This window comes from Microtus oregoni, unplaced genomic scaffold (genome assembly GCF_018167655.1).
Source record: "Microtus oregoni isolate MIOR12 unplaced genomic scaffold, Mior012 000018F_ref0000195, whole genome shotgun sequence".
NCBI classification, from domain to species: Eukaryota; Metazoa; Chordata; class Mammalia; order Rodentia; family Cricetidae; genus Microtus; species Microtus oregoni.
In genome coordinates this window covers 40,174,418-40,197,536 of record NW_024543077.1, presented here as the reverse complement: position 1 = coordinate 40,197,536, position 23,119 = coordinate 40,174,418, and the positions used below count along the sequence as shown (strand labels likewise).

At 47.8% G+C, this 23,119-nt stretch overlaps 1 protein-coding gene across 1 annotated transcript in view; it reads right to left on the bottom strand.

Moving 5' to 3' along the window:
- Window positions 1-5,644: 5,644 nt before the first annotated feature.
- LOC121458840 (cyclin-dependent kinase 15-like) overlaps window positions 5,645-23,119 on the bottom strand; it is a 61,202-nt gene continuing 43,727 nt past the window's right edge. The window contains exons 11-14 of the mRNA XM_041668164.1: window positions 13,541-13,589; window positions 9,277-9,416; window positions 8,854-8,913; window positions 5,645-5,808 (exon numbers count right to left, since the gene is read on the bottom strand). Of these exons, the coding sequence (XP_041524098.1) occupies window positions 5,645-5,808; window positions 8,854-8,913; window positions 9,277-9,416; window positions 13,541-13,589 (413 nt within the window). The remainder of the gene's footprint in view (window positions 5,809-8,853; window positions 8,914-9,276; window positions 9,417-13,540; window positions 13,590-23,119) is intronic.

Below are 23,119 nucleotides of genomic sequence, written 5' to 3'. Positions count from 1 at the left end.
GAGAGAGAGAGAGAGAGAGAGAGAGAGAGATTGAAAGACTGAGAGTCTAATCAAAAGGATTCAGGTCGGCCGAAGACTGCCGGACTCTCTTTCCTAACACACTGTAAAAGAAAATGAAAAGGCAGGGAAGAAAATGATGGGAAGGGAAGGGAGAAGGGAAGGGAGAGAGGGAAGGCAGCAGACGGCTCTCCCTCAGTGATCTCAGCAAGGCGAGCCCTTCCTCTCGGTGACTTGCTCATTAGCTTAGCGAATCTGACAACGTAATTACCTCAGCTGCTTTGCGCTTAGAATAAATAAATACAAAAGTGGGCGCTCAAAAGTTCTCTGAGAAGGAAATTCAGTCATCTAGACGGCCGGGAAGACATGTTTACTTAAAACTTCTAGAGTCTTACTCGTTTACACCGTTTCAGAGGAGATAATGAGATAGTTGTCTCTCTGTCTAATTGAGTTCCTCAGCTCCTGGCCGCTGGCTGTCACCCCTTTCAGGCTCCGCTTTGACTTTCCTCCTTAGAAATCGGATCCCAGCGTCTCGGTTTACTCTCCCCTCGCTGATAACCTGGGGAAGGCCAGTGCACTGGAGTGTAGAAAGTGACTTTAATGGGATTGGGGCGCTGAGTAACCTTCCCAGGAAACAAGATAATCCAATCTCCCCTGTCCATACTAAAGGAGTCACAAAGAACTTGGAGATTAAACCAGCCTTGCAAAATGTCTTGATCCTTCCTCCGTCACGTGCTGTTGTTCTGACACATAATCAGTCCAGCCACTAAAACTGTATATTGTGTGCGATTATTCGGAGTGCACACTTCTGTGCAAGTATTTGTGTGTGTGTGTGTGTGTGTGTGTATGTGTATGTGTGTGTGGCAGCTTTGTGTCTTCACAGCCCAAGGGACTACAGAGTACCTTTAACTGAAGTTGCTAACTAACCCAGGGCACACTCACGACTCAGACTAGGGGCACATTAAAGCAGATAATCTTTCCTTTTAAAGTTAATTGGTGCCTGTTTGTCTTTCCCTCTGCATTTTGCCTCTCATCCCCTAGAACCAGACTCATACAAACCCTCATATTCAGTGAGCTGAAGGTTTCATAAATGTTCAGTTCATTCTGGGATAAAAGAAACTAATACTAACCCACGTTCTTATGGAAAACTCAAGGCTTATGAAGGCCAGTGGTGCATCTGGTTTTGGGGAAAGGAAGAAAAAAAAGAACAAGAAAACATAGGCCTTAGTTCTCAGAACCACTGTACCCTTTTGGTCTAACTCATTCTTAAAACAAAAGATAAATCATCACCATTAAAGACAATTCTGAAAAGGAGGGAAAGCAATCTGGAACATTTTTATTCTCTGTGTTAACTTCCAATTTTGCTAATATGCACATAACTTTTGCAAGTTGGTTATAATGTGCCATTCTGTATTCATGCTTTTGGTTTGGTTTCTGAGGCAGCAACTCACTGCGTACTTTTGGATGGTCTGAAATTTGCTCCGTAGGCCAGCCAGCCTGGCCTTGGATTCATGAAGAACCACCTGCCTCTGTCATCTGAGCGCTAGAGTTCAAGGCACGTACCACCATGCCAGTTGGCTTTCCTCTTTTAACTATTTTTTCTTCTCCTCCTCCTTCTCTATTTGTTCATCGCTCCCTCTCTCCCGTTTTAAAAGATGCCATCGCTATGTGACCCAGGTGGCCCCCAAACGTACGGTCTGCCTCTCTATTTGGGACTGAGGTCACATACGCTCAGGCCCACTTTTCTGGTTTTATGTATCTTATGTCCTGGCAGAAGTGGTTCCATCCCACTGCACACTGCCATGAGCAGCTTTAAGTGGGGTACACAGCACTGTGTGTCCAGTCAACACATTGATATTTACCCAATCAGGTTCTCTAGTGCTCAGTATTGAAACTGTTTATTGTTATTTTGTAACTTTTAAACAATTATATATCGTATTTGCATACATCTTGGTTTTTGTTTGTTTGTTTTTTTGAGACAGGGTTTCTCTGTATAGCCCTGGCTATCCTGGAACTTGCTCTGTAGACCAGGCTGGCCTCAAACTCAGAGATCTGTCTGCCTCTGCCCCCCCCCCCCCCGTGCTGGGATTAAAGGCATGCGCCACCAGTACCTGGCTTATTTGGTTATGTTTTAAGCTTGCTTGATTGTTTAACCAGGTCATTTCAGGGAATAAAAGTATCTTGATTATGAGCAGTTTTGGATAGCTAATGATACTTAAGGTTAGTTGGATCTGATACTGATGGAAGCCTCAGTCAGCTGATCTACACTCCTGGCAGCAGAGAATTTTTTGATTGCTTCATCTCCTTCCCTGGGAGTCATTGGGCTAAAGGAAAACAAAACAAAAAAACCCTAACTTAACAGTTATTTGGTTCTGTTTAGCCCCCAAAGCTATCCTTTTACGTGATGGGTGTGCTTTTTTTTTGTTTCCTCTGGAGTAAACTGCTATTTTATGTCCTTCCCCCCATTTTCATCTGATTCTTGTTTTTTCTTGCCAAACAGAGAGCGAAACAAAACCATTAACCACCAGCAAGTAAGAAATCTCAGGACCCAAGGGTGTTTGTGGGTGTTAGCACAAAAAGGGAAGATTGGGTAAAAACAGCAGATACTTGAACCTCATTGTACAAGGGAAGGTGGTAGTGGGGTGTAAATTTCTATCTTATCAATAACATACCAAGCTGAGGTATGAAACATGCAACTTGGGAACTGTGGGACCTTTCCCAGTCAGGCTTTACAGCAAACAGAGCCACAACAGGCATAGGCACTGGAAATGGGCCTTGACTCTTAGACTGTTTTGCTATAACATCCTCAAGAGGTCTGGGTATAAAATGGATTTTGGGGATGAGCGGGGGCTGAGAGTCTCGTGTGACGTCAAAACCTTGGCTTTGCCACTTACAGCTGTGTGACTTCACTCTCAGTCTTCCAGGTAGGCCAGACAAGTCTCACACATGCAATCCTCCTGCCTCAGCCTCTTGAGTACTGAGATCACCTCCATACCTTAGCCGTCCTGGTTTTCTAATCTACACTATGAGAATAGTAATTCCAGCCTAGGCCATGAAGGAGACCCTTGTGATTCTTCTCCAGCATCACACATTTCTCTGTGACGGTGTGGGACAACAGCCTGCAAGGTCCTTTCCCTGCCCCAGGTCTTATTCTTTCCTGAATGATTTATCTTGGCATAGAGACTCTGAGCCTGTGATGCAGGAAAATTTAACCAATTTAAAGGTTTGGTGGGATGGAGGGATTGGTGGATTGACCTACCCCATAGCAACACAAATCTATGCATAGTGATCTTCCGTGATCCACCGTCTCCATGCTGGGGTAACAGACCATGCCCCTCGCTTTTACATGCATGCTGGGATTCCCTCCCCGCCTCCCCCTCGCGAGTCAGGGTTTCTTTATGTAGCTCTGGCTGTCCTGGAACTCTCTCTGTAGAGAAGGCTGGCCTCGAACTCACAGAGATCCACCTGCCTCTGCCTCCCAAAGTGCTGGGATCAAAGGTGTGCACCACCACTGCCCAACTGGGAGCTAAACTCAGGTTCTCATTTTCACACGGACAGTCTCTTGCCGTCGAGCCTTCTCCTCTTGCCCTCGCATCGCCCAACTCATTATCATTCAAGATCTCCTTGCGGTCCTCCTGGTTCTCCAAGGTGACCTTACTTAAGCTCAGGTTCTCCAAACACTCAGGGAACTTCGTGCATGCCTGCTCACCTGTAGCTGTTCACGGACCAGCCTCATTAATTTAAGGACTGTATGTGCTTGGAGGATTAAGGTCCTCGCCCCATTCACTGCTCCCTTCTTCGGCATCACACCTAATAGACACTCGGTAAATATTCGATGAATGAACTGGAGCATAATTTGCCCACTGTGTGAGAAACCAGACTCTGTGCTGGGTCCAGAGTCTTCGAGACAAAAAGTGGAAGAATTTCAGAATTCAACAATAAGACCCAATGACAAAAAAAAAAAAAAAGCGGGAGGAATGAAATTTATATCTGCTGTGTATGTGGTGGGAGGTGGTTAAAGAAGGCTAAGGCTCGGGGGTTGAGTACTTGTCAAGCATGTGTGAGGTCCTGGGTTCAATCCCCAGTATGGTGGTGGGGAAGAGGAAGAGGAGGAGGAGGAGGAGTAAGGAGCTGGAGCTCCACCTTAGAGGGTAAATACTCGCTGTGCAATCATGAGGACTTGGGTTTGAGCCTCAGCATCTATCCCTATGAAAACGTGGTGGTGAGAACTTGTAACACCAGTACTGGAGAGGGGATAGGCTAGGCGGATCCCTGGAACTTGACTGCTTGCCTAACCTAGCCTAACCTGTGAGCCCCAGATCCTAGTGAGATGCTTCTATCAATCGTCTAAGAAACCAAGGCTGACAGCTCCCAAGGAATGACTCCCAGGTCAGTTTCCACACAGTCATGATACACACACACACACACACACACACACACACACACACACATTCAAAATAATAATAATATTACAGAAACCTAGACTACAGAAACGACTGAACAGTGATGTGGCATCAGAGAGTCATCAAATGTATAGAGATATAACATTAAAAGAGAAGTCCGTTTTTTTTTTTTTGGAGCGAAGCAAAATATGAGTCCAGTGTTAATAGGGGCAGGAAGAAAGAGTGCAGGGCTCTCAGGAGCAGGGCAGTGGGAGAGGAGGTAGGGAAAGCAGAGCTAACTGCTCCAGGCTCTTCCACCCTTGTGTAGCTCATAGCATATTGTATCTCCCAAAGCATGTGAAACACGGTACGCTTTTAAACTTCAGGATATTTTTTTTTCTAAGATGCCAAGATCTATTTTAAAGGAGAGAAGGGGATTTAGTCCAGGAAGGAATGGTAGAGACTGATTCAAACCTGGATTAGGGTAGAAAATCAGACAGAGAGGAGGGAGAGGTGGTGAGAGGGAGGGGGGGAGAGGGAGAGAGAGTGGGAGAGGGAGGGAGAGAGAGAGAGAGAGAGAGAGAGAGAGAGAGAGAGAGGGAGAGAGGGAGAGGGAGACAGAGAGGGAGAGGGGGGGAGAGGGAGAGAGGGAGAGAGAGACAGAGAGGGAGAGGGAGGGAGAGAGGGAAGGAGAGAGAGAGGGAGGGAGAGAGTGGGAGAGAGAGGGGGGAGAAAGAGAGAGAGGGAGAGGGAGAGAGTGGGAGAGAGAGAGAGGGAGAGGGAGTGGGAGAGAGAGAGAGAGAGGGAAAAAGAGAAAGAGAGGGAGAGGGAGAGAGACAGAGAGGGAAAGGGAGAGAGAGAGAGAGGGAGAGAGGGAGAGAGAGGGAGAAAGAGAAAGAGAGGGAGGGAGAGAGGGAGAGAGAGAGAGAGAGAGGGAGGGAGGGAGAGAGAGAGAGAGAGAGAGAGAACCTTTGATGTCTTGACGATCAAGAGCCCTGGCTTAAGGACCAGACTCTTAAATCATGTGGCATTTACTGGCCCAGATAAAAAACTCTCTTGTGGATCAGCGTGTGTACTAAGAATGGCGGGCTTCCAAAATCAGCCTTCACTTTTTTTAAGGGTAATGTTTGGAAGGCTTCCTGTAAGAATGGACAGATGGAGTATTTCTAGAAGGAGCAGCTTAATGGTTTTCTACCCCTCCACCCCCAAATCACTAACTGGTGTTCCTTCCCCAGAGCCCAAGTTCACGCTGAGGGCAAAGGGAATTAAGCAAAGAGGCTGAACCTGCAGCTAAGATTAGAGAACTGCCAAGGGTCTAATTTTAGGTCCTCGCTGCCCCAGCTGACGGCCTGCGCTGCTGGCTTGGCCATGGGGACCACAAGCGCGGCCATGAGCTGGTGCCGGCTGGGAAGAACTGCTCCCCGGCCATCTGCAGAAGCAATTAGCTTGCCGATGGGTGTGTTTTGAGAGAGGGACTACCAATAATTTCTCCTTCAACAAATGTTTCTTCAGGTGTTCAAGAGTCAAGGAGGGACTTGGCAGACGTTCCCACAGGCTCAACCTTCTCACATTGACACTCCCTACCCCCCACCCCCACCCCCTTAGCAGGGATCTCCACCTGGGAGCTAATCCTGGAATTCCTGGGTTTCCATGACAAATCACCTTTGATCCGTTTCCTAGGACTCTAAACGTACTGCCACAACCCAGGGAAAGTGTGGCTGGAGCCCCGGCCTTGATGAAAATCGGCATAGATTGATGGGGACCGGCCTTTGATTTTTGTGGGGAGTTTCACAGGAACCTTCTGTGGGGATTTGGGCTGTCCTCTGAGCTCCACTTCCAGGTTTCATGCTTAATTGTCTTCTTCAGAGGCCAGACAATAAGAGCTGGCATCTTCCAGATCAAAGGGGAAACAGAATATATTGTAAAGTCACAACTCTCTTATCCTGTGACCAGAATAAAAGCAGAATCGACTGATGTAAATATAAGTCCCTAAACAAGTCCATGCTGAAATGCTTCCAGAGAGCAAAGTCTCTCTAATTTCAACACAGCAATTCTTCTCACACACCGCTCTGAAGAACGCATCTTATTTTCCGCACAATTCTGGTGCCTGTGGCAGCCCGTCCCAGCAAAGGAGAATTTTCTGTCCCTGCAGGTTGGGAGCTGGGCTTCTCCGCTGGGATTCTGTCTGCAGAGCGGGCTGTTAACAATGGCTCTTTGCCAGGGGCAATGAAAAAGCAGGCTGAGGCGGTGCCTTGCCCAGGGGACACAGCCCTTAGTGGAGGATGCCCCATAGTCAGGGCCACTGCAGCGAAGGGACACAGATTGCTTGGGGGCTTCTATCCAGTCTCCTCTCCAATTTCCCAGTTCCTTTGCTCTTCCTGCTTGCTTGCCTCACATCCTAATGTCGATCTGTCTGTATTTCTACACCTGCTCTAAGCACACACACACACACACACACACACACACACACACACACGGTGGCACCCCTCTTCCCTGTCTCTTGGTGCTGGCCCTTTCATCTTCTCCCTCAGGGATTCGAGATGTCGCTGCAGGAAGTGCTTGTCCACCGAGGCAGCAGCCAGCAGAGCCCCGTGGCTTTGACAAACCTCATTTAATTGGGAGGAAGCCAGGAGAATTTGAAAGAACTGAAACATCCACGAAGCTCCTTTTATCAGGCATAATTTAAACTCTGCATGGAAAAACCCCTGTATGTATAAAGAAAAGTCAACTTCCCTCCTGCTGGGAGCACTCCTCATCTCCCCCAGCACAGGCAGGCTCCCGCAAGATTCTATCTTTTCATTTCTCTCAAAGTGTCAGAGTAGATCTGGGCTCTGCGGCAGGGTGAACAGAGAAGGAATACAGATTGTTCTTTCTCGCCCTTGTGGATGCGTGCATGCGCATGTGCGTGCGCACACACACACACACACACAGACACACACACACAGACACAGAGACACACACAGACACACACACAGAGACACACACACAGACACACACACAGACACACACAGACATACACACAGACACACACACAGACACAGACACACACACACACAGACATCTTTAGATAGTGTGTGCTCCAGAGTCTGTTGGTTGATAACTTTGCTTCAGATTTCTGGGGAGAATCAAAACCCAAGTTCCTAGGGACACACCAGTTTGGAGAGTGATAGCTGCTTCTTCACTAAAAAGCTGGTGCCCGTAAAGGCTTGAAGACGCCAGCCTTCAAGTTCTCCAGTGCCCAGAATAATAGACTCCACAGGAAGCTAACAGGGAACATTTCTTTAAGGAGAGAGATGGGAGTGGGTGTGTGCGTGGCCGAACACGCACACGTATGAGTTAGGCATTGAGAAGGAAGGACTGTAGGCCCAGATTGGAAACAGAGGGGCAGAACAGGTCAGGCGGCGTGGACACGTGGGGCATAGGTGCCAGGAAAGTGGTGGGTGCTGTGGGCCTCCTAAAATGCCCTTTGTCTGACCCTTCTCTCAGCCTCCTTGCAAAACCCTCTGCAGATTCACCGCAGGTCCTGTCCGCCTCTCGTGAATTATCCTCGTTTCTCCAGAGTCGTCTCCAGCACAGACAGCCCCTACACATCTGTGGCGTATTACAGCAGATCTGAGCTGTTCTGATATGATTTGTGCTAATACGTGTACAGGGTACCCCATTTCCTCTTCACCACCTTCTCTTCCTCCCACTCCGTAAGATCCTCCGGGCCAAGGACAAGCCTCTTGTTTTCCTCAACTTTTTTTTTTTTTTTAATAGCAATTCATGTGTTCTTGACACTTAACGGCAGCTTAATAAATTCTAATGGCTGCCTCTCCTTACAGGGTTAAGTAAGATATTAACCTCGCCTGCATGGGGATGGTTATTTTTAGAGATCTTAAGTGACTTTAATAGTAAAATTCCTCAATAATCTCCAACTAAGAAATTTGTGCTGTTTCACAACAATGCCTAAGATCCCGGGAAGCTGCATTTACGAAGCCTGGCAGTTGGGCCAGGCTGTACCCATCTATGCCTCTGAGCCATTAGCTCTGCACCCCAGTGCACCCTATCCCCACCCTCACCCCACTTCCACCCCAGCCCCCTCTTCCCAGCCTGACCCTCAGGCCTTCCGCTCAGCTTTCTTTTCTTTGGTTTAGGACTTCAAACGACGGTTTCCCATTGAATGTGGATATTTTCAAAGAAACCTCACCTAAGGATACTCTTCCCCAGCCCGCCCTAAACAGCCCAGGCCTTGACCGCACACCGCCCACATCCTCCTCCTGGCCCTTCCTGGCCGCATTCTGAGAAACCCAAGTAGAGCTCCTGCCATGTGACCCCCCCTCGGCAGATTTCAGATTTGGAAGATGACTCCAGGCACAGGCGGCCAAGGCTGGTTTCAGGGTAACCGGTGTTTGCAGTGGGCGCCTAGCCTGGGAGGGCATTTCCCTTCCCCCAGCGCCCAACCTCCCAGCTTCCTTCTGCGGCATCGCGTTACCAATCAAGAAGGGCCCATCTCTCCTTCCTGACATATCCGTGTCACCTCTCGTCTTACTCTCTGGAAGGGAGAAGCAGCTTGTTAGAAACTTTGGTTTGGCTTCTCCTGGCAGATGCTCACTGAAGCAAACACCTCAGAGGCAACTTTCATCTCTGCCAGCTTCCAAGCAGAAGCTTGCGTGTGGGAACGGTTTGCATCACTGCAAGGAGGTCCCTGTCACCTTTCTCCACCCGTGCTTCTGGGTTTTAGAGACTCTTACTAGAAGCTCAGTGCAGACTGGGGTCCCCTTGCTTCTTGCTCTCTGGAAAGCAAATTAACCTCTGACTTCACTTCTGCTTTGCAAACTCCATGATTCTCCAGCGTTGGGGAAAAACATGTAAGATGAGGTTTGATGCCGATGCGCGTGCACACGCACGCACTTACCATCAGGAAGCTGGTACAGCTGGGATGGCAGGACACGGAAATAATCATGCGTGAGGGCTTCCTGTGCCGAGACACGGTCTCTAGGGAAGCCTTTAAGCATCTGGGAGGCCAGGTCTTCAGCTTCAGGAACTCCACTCAGCCTAGAAAAGTAGAAGGAAGAATCGGAGTTTCTTCGAAGGCTGCTGTTTGGGGGTAGGGGGAGAGGATAAAAACTGAAGACTAAGTGACAAGGCCACTAGAAGGAAGGGAGACAATGTCAACCTCGCCTCCACCGTGTCACTGGGCCTATGCGCACGAAGGACACAGATTGGTGATTGCCGAGACAAACACCATGAAGGCTTCTTCTTGCAGGGGGACTATAGCTCCACCAGGAAGAAAGGCCTAGTTGGCTGGATGTTCCAGGCTCTGGATACCAAAGACAGGAAGCATGGAGTTCTGGGGTGAGGGTAGGGGTGGGACAATCTGGAGATTGTCTTATTAACAATCTTATTACCGGGGATTCTGAAGCTCAGCCCCAGGGTTATCAGATAAGACGTTTCCTTGATTTCCCCTTGAGACAGAGCTGGGCAGTGGCAATAATCAAGCATCCAAGTTTTGCAGAAGTGATTCATTCCTCAAGATGAGCGACTGCACTTACTGGGCAGCTCTCGTGCGTGAACAGACGGCTCTGGGCGGCACGAGGCAAAGCTGACCCCTCGCAGAGTGCAGACACTCCCAGAGCTGTCACACACAGGCACAGATACAACAGTGAAGGAAAGGCCCTCCTCTAGTCTGCAGGTTTGAGTTCTGGGCGTCAGAAGGTCTGGCCTTGGGGAGATGATTCGGTTATGGAGGAGAAGCCTGCACCACCGGCTCGGTACCCTCACCGAGTGGACTCTGGGGAGCCCTTTGTTTTTTTTTCTACCACGTGAAGAGGCATGCCAAGGAGAGGCATGAAGAACAGAGCCCTCATCAGACATGAAATCTGCCGGTGCCCTCGTCTCAGACTTCCCGGCCTCTGGAATGTTCTTGTTGGTTATAAATTATCCAAAGTGTTTTGTCATCCAAGGCTGAATTATCCATCTAAACTACTGTTTGTTCTAACAGCCTTCATCCCTGACCTGGAACAGGAGATGTGGTTGGGACTGGAGCCTGACCTTCTGCGTTGAGTTGCATGGCCACAAATGAGTCGGTCAAGCAAAACCTAGAGGGGTTTGCTTGATGTCAAAGCCACACATCAGCATGGAGGAAGGAGGAGCGTGTGCCCTCTTGGACAGGCATGTTACAGGGATGCTGGAGCGCCTGTCCCGTGGTTGTGGTTTGCCTAATTTTTGCAAGAGATTTGCATAAGAAACATCCGGGTGTCTGATTTCTACAGCATGAATCTGTTTCTGCAAATGGGTTATTGGTCTTTAAGTCCACAGACGAGATAAAGAAATTTGGAAATCCCAGGGTAGTGGGCATGAAGGACGACCGGTAGGTCCACATGCTCTGCCCAGGCTTGACAGTAGCTATTGACCCATCACTCAACACACACAATGCATGGTTCTTCTCAGAGGAGTGAGACAAGGTTTAGTTGCCTAGCACACCCCGCCTCTGTGTCTAAGGCTCTCCTGGGCCCCTTGTTGCTACTGACCCTCACAGTAGGGGATGAGACTGCCTACCATAAGCTCATCTGGGTACCGTGGTTCCCCTACATCCATAGAGAGGGGAAAGTGTAAGGCTAGAGGGGCAACTTCTCTAACACTCTCTCTTGAGGATGCGGTAGACACCCACAGTAAGAAACATCCGTCAGCAGGAAGAAACATTCAGAAAGCTTTCCTAGCCTTGTCTGTCAATCACAGCAAAGCGATTGCCATTGAACCCCACAGCAAGGTCCGTTTCTAGCCCCCTGCACAATTCCATCCCACCTCTGTAGGAACTGTACAGAAAGGCTGGAGATACCTCAGCTCTTCTAGATTCGCCAGACTTGCACCTGAGTCTGTTGAAACCCTGTACAGCAGATGGATCCTAGTTCCTCCACTTGCCTTCTGGCTGGCCCTGGGCCAGGTAACCTAGTTTCTCTAAGCCTCAGTTCCTTCCTATTTGTCACCAGAATGTCACACTAAGAAGGAATGTACTATGTAGCCCCCAGAAGCATAGGGTGGGCACCTACCAGACATAACGTCCCTTCTCCACAGAGCTAGGGATTCTCTCATGTGCTAACACAGGCCAGCACTGTCCAGTAGAATTTTCCACAACAATGGAAATCATTTATTTTTACTCAGTCCGATACAGTAGTTACTGTCCCTACGTGGTTACTGAGCCCTAGGAATATGGGTAGTGTCATTGAACAACTGAACTTTACGTTCAGTTTGGAGCAGTTTCCGTCTGAGAGCCGTGTATGGCTCATGGCGACTGGATTAGCAATGCTCCAGGTATTACTTCTTGCTCCAGGAACCAAGCAGAGAAAAGGCAAGTCTGAGCAAAGGCCAGAAGCACAGGAATGGGCAGAGACAGTAGGTGACTTGTGGCCAGGAGGGTCAAGTGACACAGAGAATTCTTGTCCTGCTCAGAGCTAAAAGAAAGAAACTGGAAGGATATGTGGCAGTGGCAACAGCAGCAGCGTAGAGTATTAAGCTGCTTTGTGGTTTGGAGTATTTTTAAAAAGTCAATTGTGGAAGGGAGGGGAGCTATGGAGCAGCATGGAGATCCAAGTATCTCTAGGCTAGGGCTACGGTGCCCAACGCGTCCACAAGAGGATGGCTGTACTTTCTTTTGTTAGTGTCTTAGCAAGATTAAATTGATTTCAATCTCAAAGTTGAGACTATGAAAAATGGCCCTGCCCTGCTTAGAAAATGGAGCTGACCCAACTCCTACTTAGGGTCTCAAAAACACGTCGTTGATATTCTAGGGACTCCAAGGAACCCTCAAGGTTAGGCCAAAATTCCTGAGAGCTTTGACATAGTTTCTGAAATGAATACCTTAAAGTCAGTGATACCTAAATCTAAAAAAATGAAATAAAAAATAGCGTGTGTTTATCTGCCAACGTCACTCAGTTAAATGGCTTTCAGTAAAGATAACTTGCCTGGGTGGTGGTGGCACACACCTTTAATCCCAGCACTTGGGAGACAGAGGCAGGTGGATCTCTGAGTTTGAGCTCAGCCTGGTCTATAGAGAGAGTTCCAGGATAGCCAGGGCTACACAGAGAAACCTTGATTCAAACAACAACAACAAATCAGCAAACAAAAAATTAAAATGTCACTATAACATGATCAATCGACAGTCTGCTGTGTTTGCTCAGCGGTAATTGTGACTGGAGTTTGCACACCCCAAGAGCTGTTATAAACAACAGCTCCTGGGATCATGCCTCGGAAAATAATGGGGTTAAAGGCATTCTGTGCTTTGGACGCAGAACATGTGGGCACCTCGGGGGCCTTGCGTTTCCCAATAAGAGATCCCCTGGTAGTCTGTGGCTCTATGTTTATTTTTTGTACCCGTTTTTCACTTTCAACTTTTAAAAGTAAACAAAAAAATTGTACATATGGGATAATCAAGCCACATTTGGTTAGATTAAACCACTCTGCATATTCAAAGACCAGCATTCCAGGGTTCAGTTGGGATCTTGGCTGGGAAGCTCTCTGCTTTCCCCACCTGCGAGAGTGTTTTTCTTTGACATCCGAGCTCCTTCCCCCGGCCTCTGATGTTTCCCTTGCTGCCTTTTTTGCCTCCTCACTGGAGCAAAAAAAGAACAGAGCCTCTGCTAATTACTCTCAGATCAAATAATGCTGGTTATTGTGATTGGTCATTGTCCGAAAACACTGAGTTCTTCTTCGCCCAGAAGCTGCCTGGCTAGTTAGCTAGCTATTCCCAGAATGTCTCTATTATCTGTTTTACTTTGCAAAAGAAACCAGGGATTTGTTGAAAGCTGGTCTGCCCTGGTCTGAGCTGAGACCACGTTAAGAGGGCCTGGGAAAGCATGACCTCCAAGAATCAAACTCCCCCTCCAATGGCCACTCCGTGATGTTATTTGGTTTCTGTCTGTCAGAGAATAATAAACCCACTAGGTTTTCTTGGAGGCCAACATTCCTGCTCTCGGGGCCTGGGGCATGGCTGAGGGGCACAAAACAATTTTAATGACCAAACTCACTGAAAGTAAAATGGTTTGTAAAGAAAAACCAACACCCTCCTGGGGGGCTGGCTTTCCCCAGAGGCATCTTTCTGCTGGGGGCTGGCGCTCAGTGCGCTGAGGTACAGGGAAGCCTCTCTCTTCTCTGCGTCTAAAGGAAAGAGAGCAGGTGCTTACCTGCTCCACACAATCTGCAGTCTCTGAGGCTTAGGCAGCGGGAACCATTCTGGGGAGCACACAGAGAAGCATTAAAACTGAGAACAACCCGCCAATCGGTTGCCAAAAGTGTTTTTAAAATTACAAATACTCTTCTTGGCTCGGAGTAAAAGAGGGTTCTAGAACCAGGCAAACTCACAACTGACCTTTAAGGTCTCCTCTCGGAACATTTATGAGTCGCTGAAAGCTACTACTAAACATGAATTTTGTGTTCTCCAGATCCCCGTGTTAAAGTCCTAGAACGTCGTGTGGAAAGAGAGCCCATGTAACATTCTCGCTAGGGTGGGTCCTAATAGAATTATGGTATCCTCATGGGAAGGGAAAATTTGGACGAAGAGAGATCTATTACAGAAGCTGACACAATGCAATATGAGACCGGCTATCTCCAAGCCAAGGGTAGACTCCTGGAGAGGTCCTGCTTCGTCCTTAGAAAGACCTTGCAGACTCCCAGACTGGAGCAGGCAACGAGGCATTTCTGTTATTCGAGGGTCTCAGCCTGTGGTCGTTTAGTATGGCAGCTTTTACAAACCAATGTGGCTAAAACTGTCAGTTGAATTAACAGACATATGACATATTGTGTGTAGAGTGTGCGCCAAGTGCTAGAAAATACAAGAAATCAAATGAAACTCCCTTACCCTCCTGGAGCTTACAGTTCACCTCGGAAAATGAAAGGACATGCACACGTACACGCACACGAGTGTGCACACACACATATGCACGCACACACGCACACATGTGCATGCGACACACACATGCACACATACACACAGACACACATGTACACGCATGCACACATATGCACAAATGCATGCACATGGGGACACACAAGTGCGCATGTACACACACGCGCGCACACAGAGGAAAGCAGTCCAGTCAGCTGGGCATGACGGCTTCACAGCTAGAACACTGGAGAGGATGAAGCAGGAGGATTGCCATGAAGCTGAAGGCGGCCTGTGCTACAGAGTGAGTCCGCGTCTCAAACAAACCGAAATGAAATTGGCTACCACCACCATCACAACAACAACAAAACATGTTGGTGGGGCAAAGTCTCAAAACTCAAATAAGGGGACTAGAAAGAAGACTCGGTCGTTAGGCGTGACAACTGATCTTTCCAAGGACCAAGGCCCCCCACAGGTGGCTGTCAACCTCCTGTATAACTCAGGGGATCTGATACCTCTGGCCTCTGCAGGCACCTGCAGTCATGTGCACACCCACACATAGATATACACAGACACATAATTAAAAAATAAAAATAACCCTTAAAAAAAAAACCTGAGAATTTTTTTTAAGTAAAGGGGGGGGTTGTATAATTTGATACGCTATTCGTGAGACAATAGAAGCGAATCTCTGCTCAGATAATTCAAAGCCAAGCCGAAGATGCCTCTGTGGGTAGAGGCAAGCCTGACAGCCCATGGTCTATCCAAGGATCATGTCACAGTGGGGTGTGGTGGTGCACATCTGTAATCCCAGCAGCCCTGCGGTGAGATGGAAAGCAGAGATGGGAGAATGGTTTAGAAGCTATCACAGCAGCTGACCTGGGGTATACAGGGCATCAGAAACAGAGAGTCCTCGGCCTAGAAAGGAGGAAAGCCAAACCCACTCCCCCAAAGTTGCCCTTTGACCTCCGCACATGTGCAAACACACACACACACACACACACACGCACGTCTTTGTGAGTCACCCAGTACCGGTGCTGGGCACTGAAGTCCCGAGACACCTAAACACGTGAACGTACACATATACACAAAATAATGAAAGCAAATCTTTAGGGATGGCAGGATGGCGCAGTGTTGAAGCAAGGTCCAGACAGCGCATGTGCCTATGACGCCAGACCAGGGGGTCTAGCGCCCTCTTCTGGCCATCGAAGACACCTGCACCCGTGAGCACATTATTCCCCCCAACAAACAAACACACAATTAAAAAGATACAAAATCACATTATTCCCTCAACAAACACACAATTAAAAAGATACAAAATCACACCATTCCCCCCAAAAACACACAATTAAAAAATACAAAATCCTATTATTCCCCCAACACAATTTAAAAAATACAATCAACCTTTAAAAAATCTTTTTAAAGCTTTAAAATTCTAAGATGCCCAGTAAAAATAGAATGGTATTTGGAGCATGCTATATTACTTATATTTGGATACACAAATTTCTTTTGCTTTTTGTTCTGACATTAGCATCAACCCCAACTAAAACCAAAACGAAAAGGGAGTTTTTAACTTTAGAAATAATTCAAGTTGGCTGAGTTAGCACCTAGCTCTCCTCGCTCCTGGGAGGCAGAGACAGGAGGGTCACCCCAAGTTCAGGGGCTAAACAGGGAGACTCTGTTTCAACAAACAAACAAATAAGAACTAGTAATTCACTTCTCAGTGTGGGCACCTGCCTACGGTCCCTGCACTTGGCAGGCAGGAGCAAGAAGGTGGAGAGTTGCAGGCTGGTTTAAATGGGGCCCAGACAAACAAGCAAACTGAGAAACAGTGATTGAAAGCCCTCATGGACGTATGGACCACAAGAGAAACTGGATGATGTCAACTGATGCTTCTCATCACCTCCACCACCAGGTCCAGGGATTGAACTCGGGTTGTTAGTCTTGTACAGCAAGCGGTTTTATCTGCTGAGCCATCCCACTGCCCTAGAAGTTTTTTTATTTTTATTTTATTTTATGTATAGGAGTGTTTTGCCTACATGTACATATGTGTACTTTGTATGCATGACTGGTGCTCACAGAGACCAGAAAAGGGCATCAGATCCCCTGCAAAGGGAGTTACAGACAGTTGTGAGCTGCCGTGTGGATGCTGGGAATCTAACCCAGGTCCTTGGAAGAGCAGTGTTCTTAACCTCCGAGCCATCTCTCCTGGTCCAGGTCTATTTCTTTACTGTGTGGCTTAGTAACATGACCACAAAATCCCAGTTCAAATCTCTCTGCCACTCAGGGGCTGTGGGACTTGAGGGTGGGGAGTGGGGATTGCTCAATGTGTCCAGTGAAGCAACAGAAAGTTTCCAGAACTGTAAACGGGAATCATTTTTAGTTTCCGGAAAGATTAGATAAGGCCTCTGGCATGTAATTCAGACTCGAAAAGCTGTTGGTCTCCTTGCCTTTCTTTCCCTTCTTCCTTCGGCTCTTGAACCTTTTGTTCCTTTGGGAGAGGAGTCAGGGTCCAGCAGGGTAGGGTGGCCTCCCCTGCAGACCTTATGAAAGGAGGTAGCCTGGTTCCACCCCCTAGAGAGTCTGCTTTAGCAGGCCTGGGACAGGTCACACACTGGTTGGTTGTTGTGCTGCTAGTATGTCTTTAATAGGCTCCAGATGTCTCCAGTGAGGCTGATTGGAGCACTGCTGATCTATCCAAGAAAGCGGGGTCTAGCACTTGCCAGTAACTGGACATGCTTCCCTGAGCTTCACTTCCTCAGCGGCCGCGGCAACTGAGAGAGGCCCTGGTGAGGATTCCGCTAGTCAGGGTACAGCAAGGTTGCAGAAGGCAACCTCACAATCCTGCTTAGAATGTTTCTTTCAAAACAAGAAAGAGAGGTTGTGACCAGGGCAAAAGGGGCTCCCAGGAATTCTAAAACGGATGCCCTTGGACCCCAGGAGGGAGACATTTTGAACTTGAACTCTCTGGTTCTGCACAGATGGACATCCTGACTCCTCCCACATCTATTCCGGGGCTACATCAGCAAAGCAGCCGGGGTCAGCTGGGGAGCCGCTGGGCAGCGAAGCCAAGTCCACGGCCTGTTGGTGACCTACCCTCCCACTTGGACGCTGACGCTCACGTGGTGGATGACCTCGTCTCTCTGCCATTGATTTTTCCCATTAAGTCCCAAGTGATCAATGAGAGAAAGGTTCACAGACACACAGGCATTGTACCATTTCAAGAGGGTCTGTTTCTCTGGCTTCGGTGGCTTCTAAAAATAATAGGTCTAGAGGCGGCAGGCTTCCTTTCTCCTTCCAAAGATGAAGTAAATCATTAGGACGGCTCTTCCGCCACCTCCTTTCTCAGCAGCTTTCTTCAAGAGAGCCAGCTCTTGTTTGAGTTCAGTTGGAATCCAAGGCTCAGGGAAAGCAACGCCTGGTTTCCAAAAAGTGCGCTGGGAAAGTCGAAGGTTTAAGCTTCCAAGTGAAGTTGGATTTCAACGCGGGCGGAGCGGCTGTTTGCTTTCTCATCAATGGTTAATAGAAACTCATTTCACAACCTTTAGTCGCTAGAGATTTGTTGGTTGATCAATTGATAAAACATCGCTTGGATGTTTTGAGCCTCTGCTCACTCAGGGTATAACCTTTTCTGGTTCCTAGAGTCTTGCCGCGGTCGCCCTAAGGTTATCTTAGACTGCAGTCTACTGAACTACACCCCTGGAATTTCCTGAACACAATGCATTCTTGAGATATTACGTATTTATATAGTTGATAATGCTGCTAGCCTGATGTCGCTATCTCAAGTAGCAATGTTCAGAGTGTGCCGTAAAAATCTGTAGTTCTCTCTCCTCCACCTGTCCTGCTCACCCATTCTGGATACCCCCTCCCCCACGTCCTCAGGCTGCAGACTGTAGGTTTTACTCTTCCTCCTGGAGCTGGCATGGAAACTTGCTTAGTGTTTGACCCCAGGACTTTTTATCAGCCTTCGGGGATCTCTGGGAGGAGACACCTTCAAAGGCTCTAAAAGTCAGAGCACACCTGAATGAGGCTCCCAGGCATTTGAGGCTCACACTCCAGTTCGTATGTCTGGCTTGCCATTCACGTAACCCTGCAACAAAACCTCCTGGGACTGTAAAGTGACCCCACCCTCTGAGGCCTGGTCCTAAGGTGAAGAGGGGGAAGCCAGGCTTGGAAACCCATGAAGAAATCCCGGTAGTCAGGACTCTCCCCATTCTTGGGGGGTCAGGACCCTGGCTATTGTCTATCCACTCCCACAAACAACAGTTTGAGCTTGATCACACTTCACAGTGTGTGTCGCACTTGATGATGCAGCCTTGGACATTTGCCACTCCCTGGCATTCCCAGCCAGCTATGGTCATGTGACTTCTGTGGCATTGTTAGAAATGATTACCTCTGGTTCTTCCCTCTCAGTTCCCAGAATCCCTTCCCTGTCCTTGGCCTGCTGCTTCTTGTGTGGTAAGGGTCAGCCATGGCAGTCTCTAGGCTTCCCTTAGCTCTTTAAGTGTACCCTGTCCCAATCTGTATTTCTAGATTGGGGTCTTTCAAGATGGTTTTTAGACATCTGTTCCTCCCTGCCCCCCTTTATCAGCTGTTCCACTGAGAGGGCCTCTCTTTCTTCCACCATTGAGACAGACTTTTTTCCCCTTCACGATTCAAATCTGATTAATTCCAACTTCCTGACTTCCTTCTGGAAGGTCTTCAGAGGCGCCCTCCTCTCTTTACTCCTTGATACCTCTCTAGGGCTGACACCTAATTTGTCTTCTAGGATTTAGAGACCATTGCCTCTGCTCTTACCCACCATGGATTCAATTCTGCATTTTGTTTCCCAAGCAATTGTTTTTATAAATTAATCCCTGCTGTATCGACCTTCCTGCTAAGAAACTGCCCTGTGCCCTCTGTTTGTTCACAGACTTAGTGACTGACAGGTACCTCCCAAATGGCCCCATCCACCCTCCAGCCTCCATGGAACCAACATTCTAGACGTTATGCCAACCGGCCGAGTCCATCTGCCTCCTGCTCCCAACGTCTGGAGCTTTGGTCTGGTACATTGGTTCTTGCTCACCTGAAGAAAGCCACCCTCCTCTGTCACCTTTCTGGTGACTACGTCCGTAACTCTTTCTCAGGAAACCATTGTCAGGTACCTCATATTAAGAGTGCCTTTTCTAGAATTCCTAAAGACCCCCAGGTGACCCTGCTGCTGTACGCTCTCCCGTATAACTGGCCCGCTTCCCCGTTTCCTGGACGATATTTCTGGAAAGCAAAGAATTCACGCTACGGTCGTTGGTCGTTGATTTTTCAGAGCTAAGGCCCACCTTTAATAAATACTTGCTGGATGAATGAGAAAAGTTGGCGTTTGGATTACAAAGTAGAAATGAAATAAATGTACCACCTCTTACTTGCGAAACTCCCTTGCGTGTCTAATTTCTGTCTTTTAGGAGATGGTGTTAGGCTAGGAGGGTGGGAAAGGAATCTCTGGTTTGAGCCACTACTCTGACATTTAGTGCTTTTGTTCTGTTTTGGTTTTGTCCTTGTTTTTCGAGACAGGGTTTCTCTGTGGTTTTGGAGCCTGTCCTGGAACTAGCTCTGTAGACCATGCTGGCCTCGAACTCAGAGAGATCCACCTGCCTCTGCCTCCCGAGTGCTGGGATTAAAGGCGTGTGCCACCACTGCCTGTCAACATTTAGTGCTTTTAAGACCTTTCCTGAAACTGGGAAGGAACAAGCAGGACTTAACTTTGTGGTTTTTTTTTTTAACATTTGACAACATTTATCTTCATTAATACAATTAATACAAATTGTAATCTGGGTATGGTGTTATATTCCTGTAATTCTAGCCCTGGAGAGACTGAGGCAGGAGGATTATGAATTCAAGATCAATCTGGACTATAGAGTGAACAGCAAGCTACCCAGGGTTACAGGGCAAGACCCTATTTGAAAAACAAAACAAATAAACAAAATATTATAGACAGACACATACACACATGTGCATACAAGCATGGTTTTGTTTGTTTGTTTGTTTTTTCGAGACAGGGTTTCTCTGTGGCTCTGGAGCCTGTCCTGGAACTAGCTCTGTGTTTGAACTCACAGAGATCCGCATGGTTTTATGCTAGAAATATTTTACCTGCTTTAACTTGTAATTTTCCTAACCTTAATTACTTTAAGATCATTTGCCCCCACTCCATAAAAAAAGCTAATAATTGCTACCAAATAAATAAAAGATGAGAAAACCAAAAATAAATGTGGAAACTAGAAGAAATTATTAATGAAGATCAAAGTGGGCTGTGTATCTAAATTAATTTCACCGACTGGTGTGGGGGACGGGTTAATAAAGATGTTAATAGAAACTCCCCAGGAGTTTTCTGCAGCACCCCTGAAGTGATATCATGAGTCCAATCCGAGCTCTTAGATCCCGCGAGTGCCTGTGGCTTCATTAGCGGCAGCAAGGGAATGCTGCCGGAGTCCCAAGGAAGGGAACATTCCAGAAGCCAAGCTCAGCTTCAGAAATCAAGGGTGGGTGGAAAGACATCATTATCAGGAAATGGGCCTGGAAGAGTATGATTAGCTCGTCCCCTGTGCGGGGTACTGTTTAATTAGGGAACAATATTTACAGCTTGGTAATGAATGAGTGTAGGACCAGGACCACCTTGGGGTCCAATGCCTCTGGGAACGCTAGGCTTCCTGGCGAGGGGACCCTAGGACAGAGACCTGCCTCTTAAAGCCACAGCTCCCATTGCTCCTCTTCAATAAGGCGGCTTACTATTTGTAAGATGGTTCCGTTTTACAACTGTCTATTGGTGAACCGTATGAGCCAGTTAAGGGGCAGGCGTAAAAGTCGACTAGAAGCTTGACCTCTGGAAAATTCTAGAGAACTTTCTCTTATGACATATTTGAGCAGAGTAAGCGGCGAAGACGCCAAGACGCCAACATAGCTAGTTGATTTGGTTGCCCTACTGCGTTCCGTGGTGGGAGGATAACAAGGGTTCTCCCCGGGAAAGGCTCCGTGGGCACAGGGTGGTTGGGGTCTGATGGCAATGCAGATGCGGGGAGCAGATGGGTACGAGCTCAACGGGCACTCAGATGCACTTCGGTAGGTGCTTAGAAACGGAGCATTAGTGCTCACGACTTGGGAATCCAGACACCATTCAGGCCCACAGAAGCCAACCCAAAAGTCCAGACCTGGTGCCACGTCGCATGGTGTCTGTACCACGGCGAACCACTGAGCAGCCGAAGCTGGGACAGAGACAATGGGGATGGGCTGGGGATGGGAGTAAGTCTTTTTCTTTTCTGAAAAGTTAGGCTCTTGTGGCAGATGCAGTTCAGCAATCTCTCAGAACCATGCCACAGAAGGGGATGGGGACACAGCAGGATAAGCAGAAAGGGAGCAAAGTTTGGGTGGTGATTCTGTCCTTTCTGACCAGGAAACGCCTCTCTGGGAGAAAATTTCCTTCTTACTACCTTCTCCAAGACCTAAGCAAGCAGTAGCAGAGATTAGCAATTATGTGGAGTGTATATAACATGTACTGCATGGTAAAGACATATCGTCATGTATGCATGCACATACCTAGATTGCCTGGTACACAGGGAGCATGTTCTAAGAGACGGGGTAGCTTCCATTTTGTGGCTCGGAGAGAGGGAAGTAGATAATTCCCTCAAGATCTCCCAGACAATAAATGGAGGAAGTTGGACTTTCGGTTCAAAGTTAGCCCCTTCCCTCTGAGTTCAGCTACTGACTGACTCTCTCAGCAAACAACTCAGTGGGGTGGAGCTGATGGCAGAGCAGAGCAGAGGGGCAATGCCAGACTGGGTTCTCGGCGATCTGTCCGGAGTTCTTTGAGTCCAACGCACAATGGCTCTTGATCACCCCGTTCAGGGCAAGGATCACTTTCAGTCCAGTCTTTGTCTCCCGCGTGACTCCCACAGGGGTTTCAAATGCAGCCGAGTTCTTACACTATCTTTATTTTATTAAATACACTTATGTGTGTATGTGTGTGGGTTTGAAATTATAATATAATGACATCACACTGCCCTTACCTTTCCTTCCTACAACCTTCCCCATGCACTGCCCCGTGCTCTCTCTCTCCATATGTATGTAGATATTTATGTGTGTGTATATATACATAATGTGTATATATACATATACACATATATATGTATGTACACACATATCCCTAAATACACAAATACAGCCTGCTTAGTCCATATGACATCACCTATGTGCATGACCGGCCCTGAGACATATACACACAGGAAACATCTTAAAGTGGTTCTAAAGTCAGGAGAATTCAAAGGCTCCACCGCTTGGCTAGACAAGCTCCTATCAGTAATCCGCCTCGGTTATTTCTTGCTTCCACCTAGTGGTCAGAAGTTGCAAAAGCAAGCATACCGAAAACCGACAGGCCTGTAGGCCGGTTTCCCCTCTCGTCCTTTGGGCGCAGACTGGGGTGCCTGAGGGCTTTCTGTGGAGGCTGCTTTCTTGCCTTTTGACTTCCCCTGAGTTCCTCCAGTGGAAAAACTCCCCGAAAGAGGTGTTCTTTCCTGAGACTGGAAATCAGCGTAATCCCGGATGCTTCCCTGCGGCTGAGCTCACAAGGCCCATCGGGCGGGCTTTCCAGCAGATATCTCTTTAAAAGTCGGAAGCCCTCAGTGGACGCGCCGCTCCCTGTTCTATGGGAACAGGCATCAAAGAGACAGGAGTAAAGTGTTTTGCATGCACATCGGGAACTAATTGCCAATTTGGCAAACGCATTGACTAATGTCACGCACTGTTATTTCTAAATCCTCTCCTGTCCTTGACCCCCAGAATCTAGATGTAAACTTGGAACCATTAGCGGAGAAGGGATAAAGTCTTCTGGTGCCGCAAATGGAATTGAGAGGGATTTAAA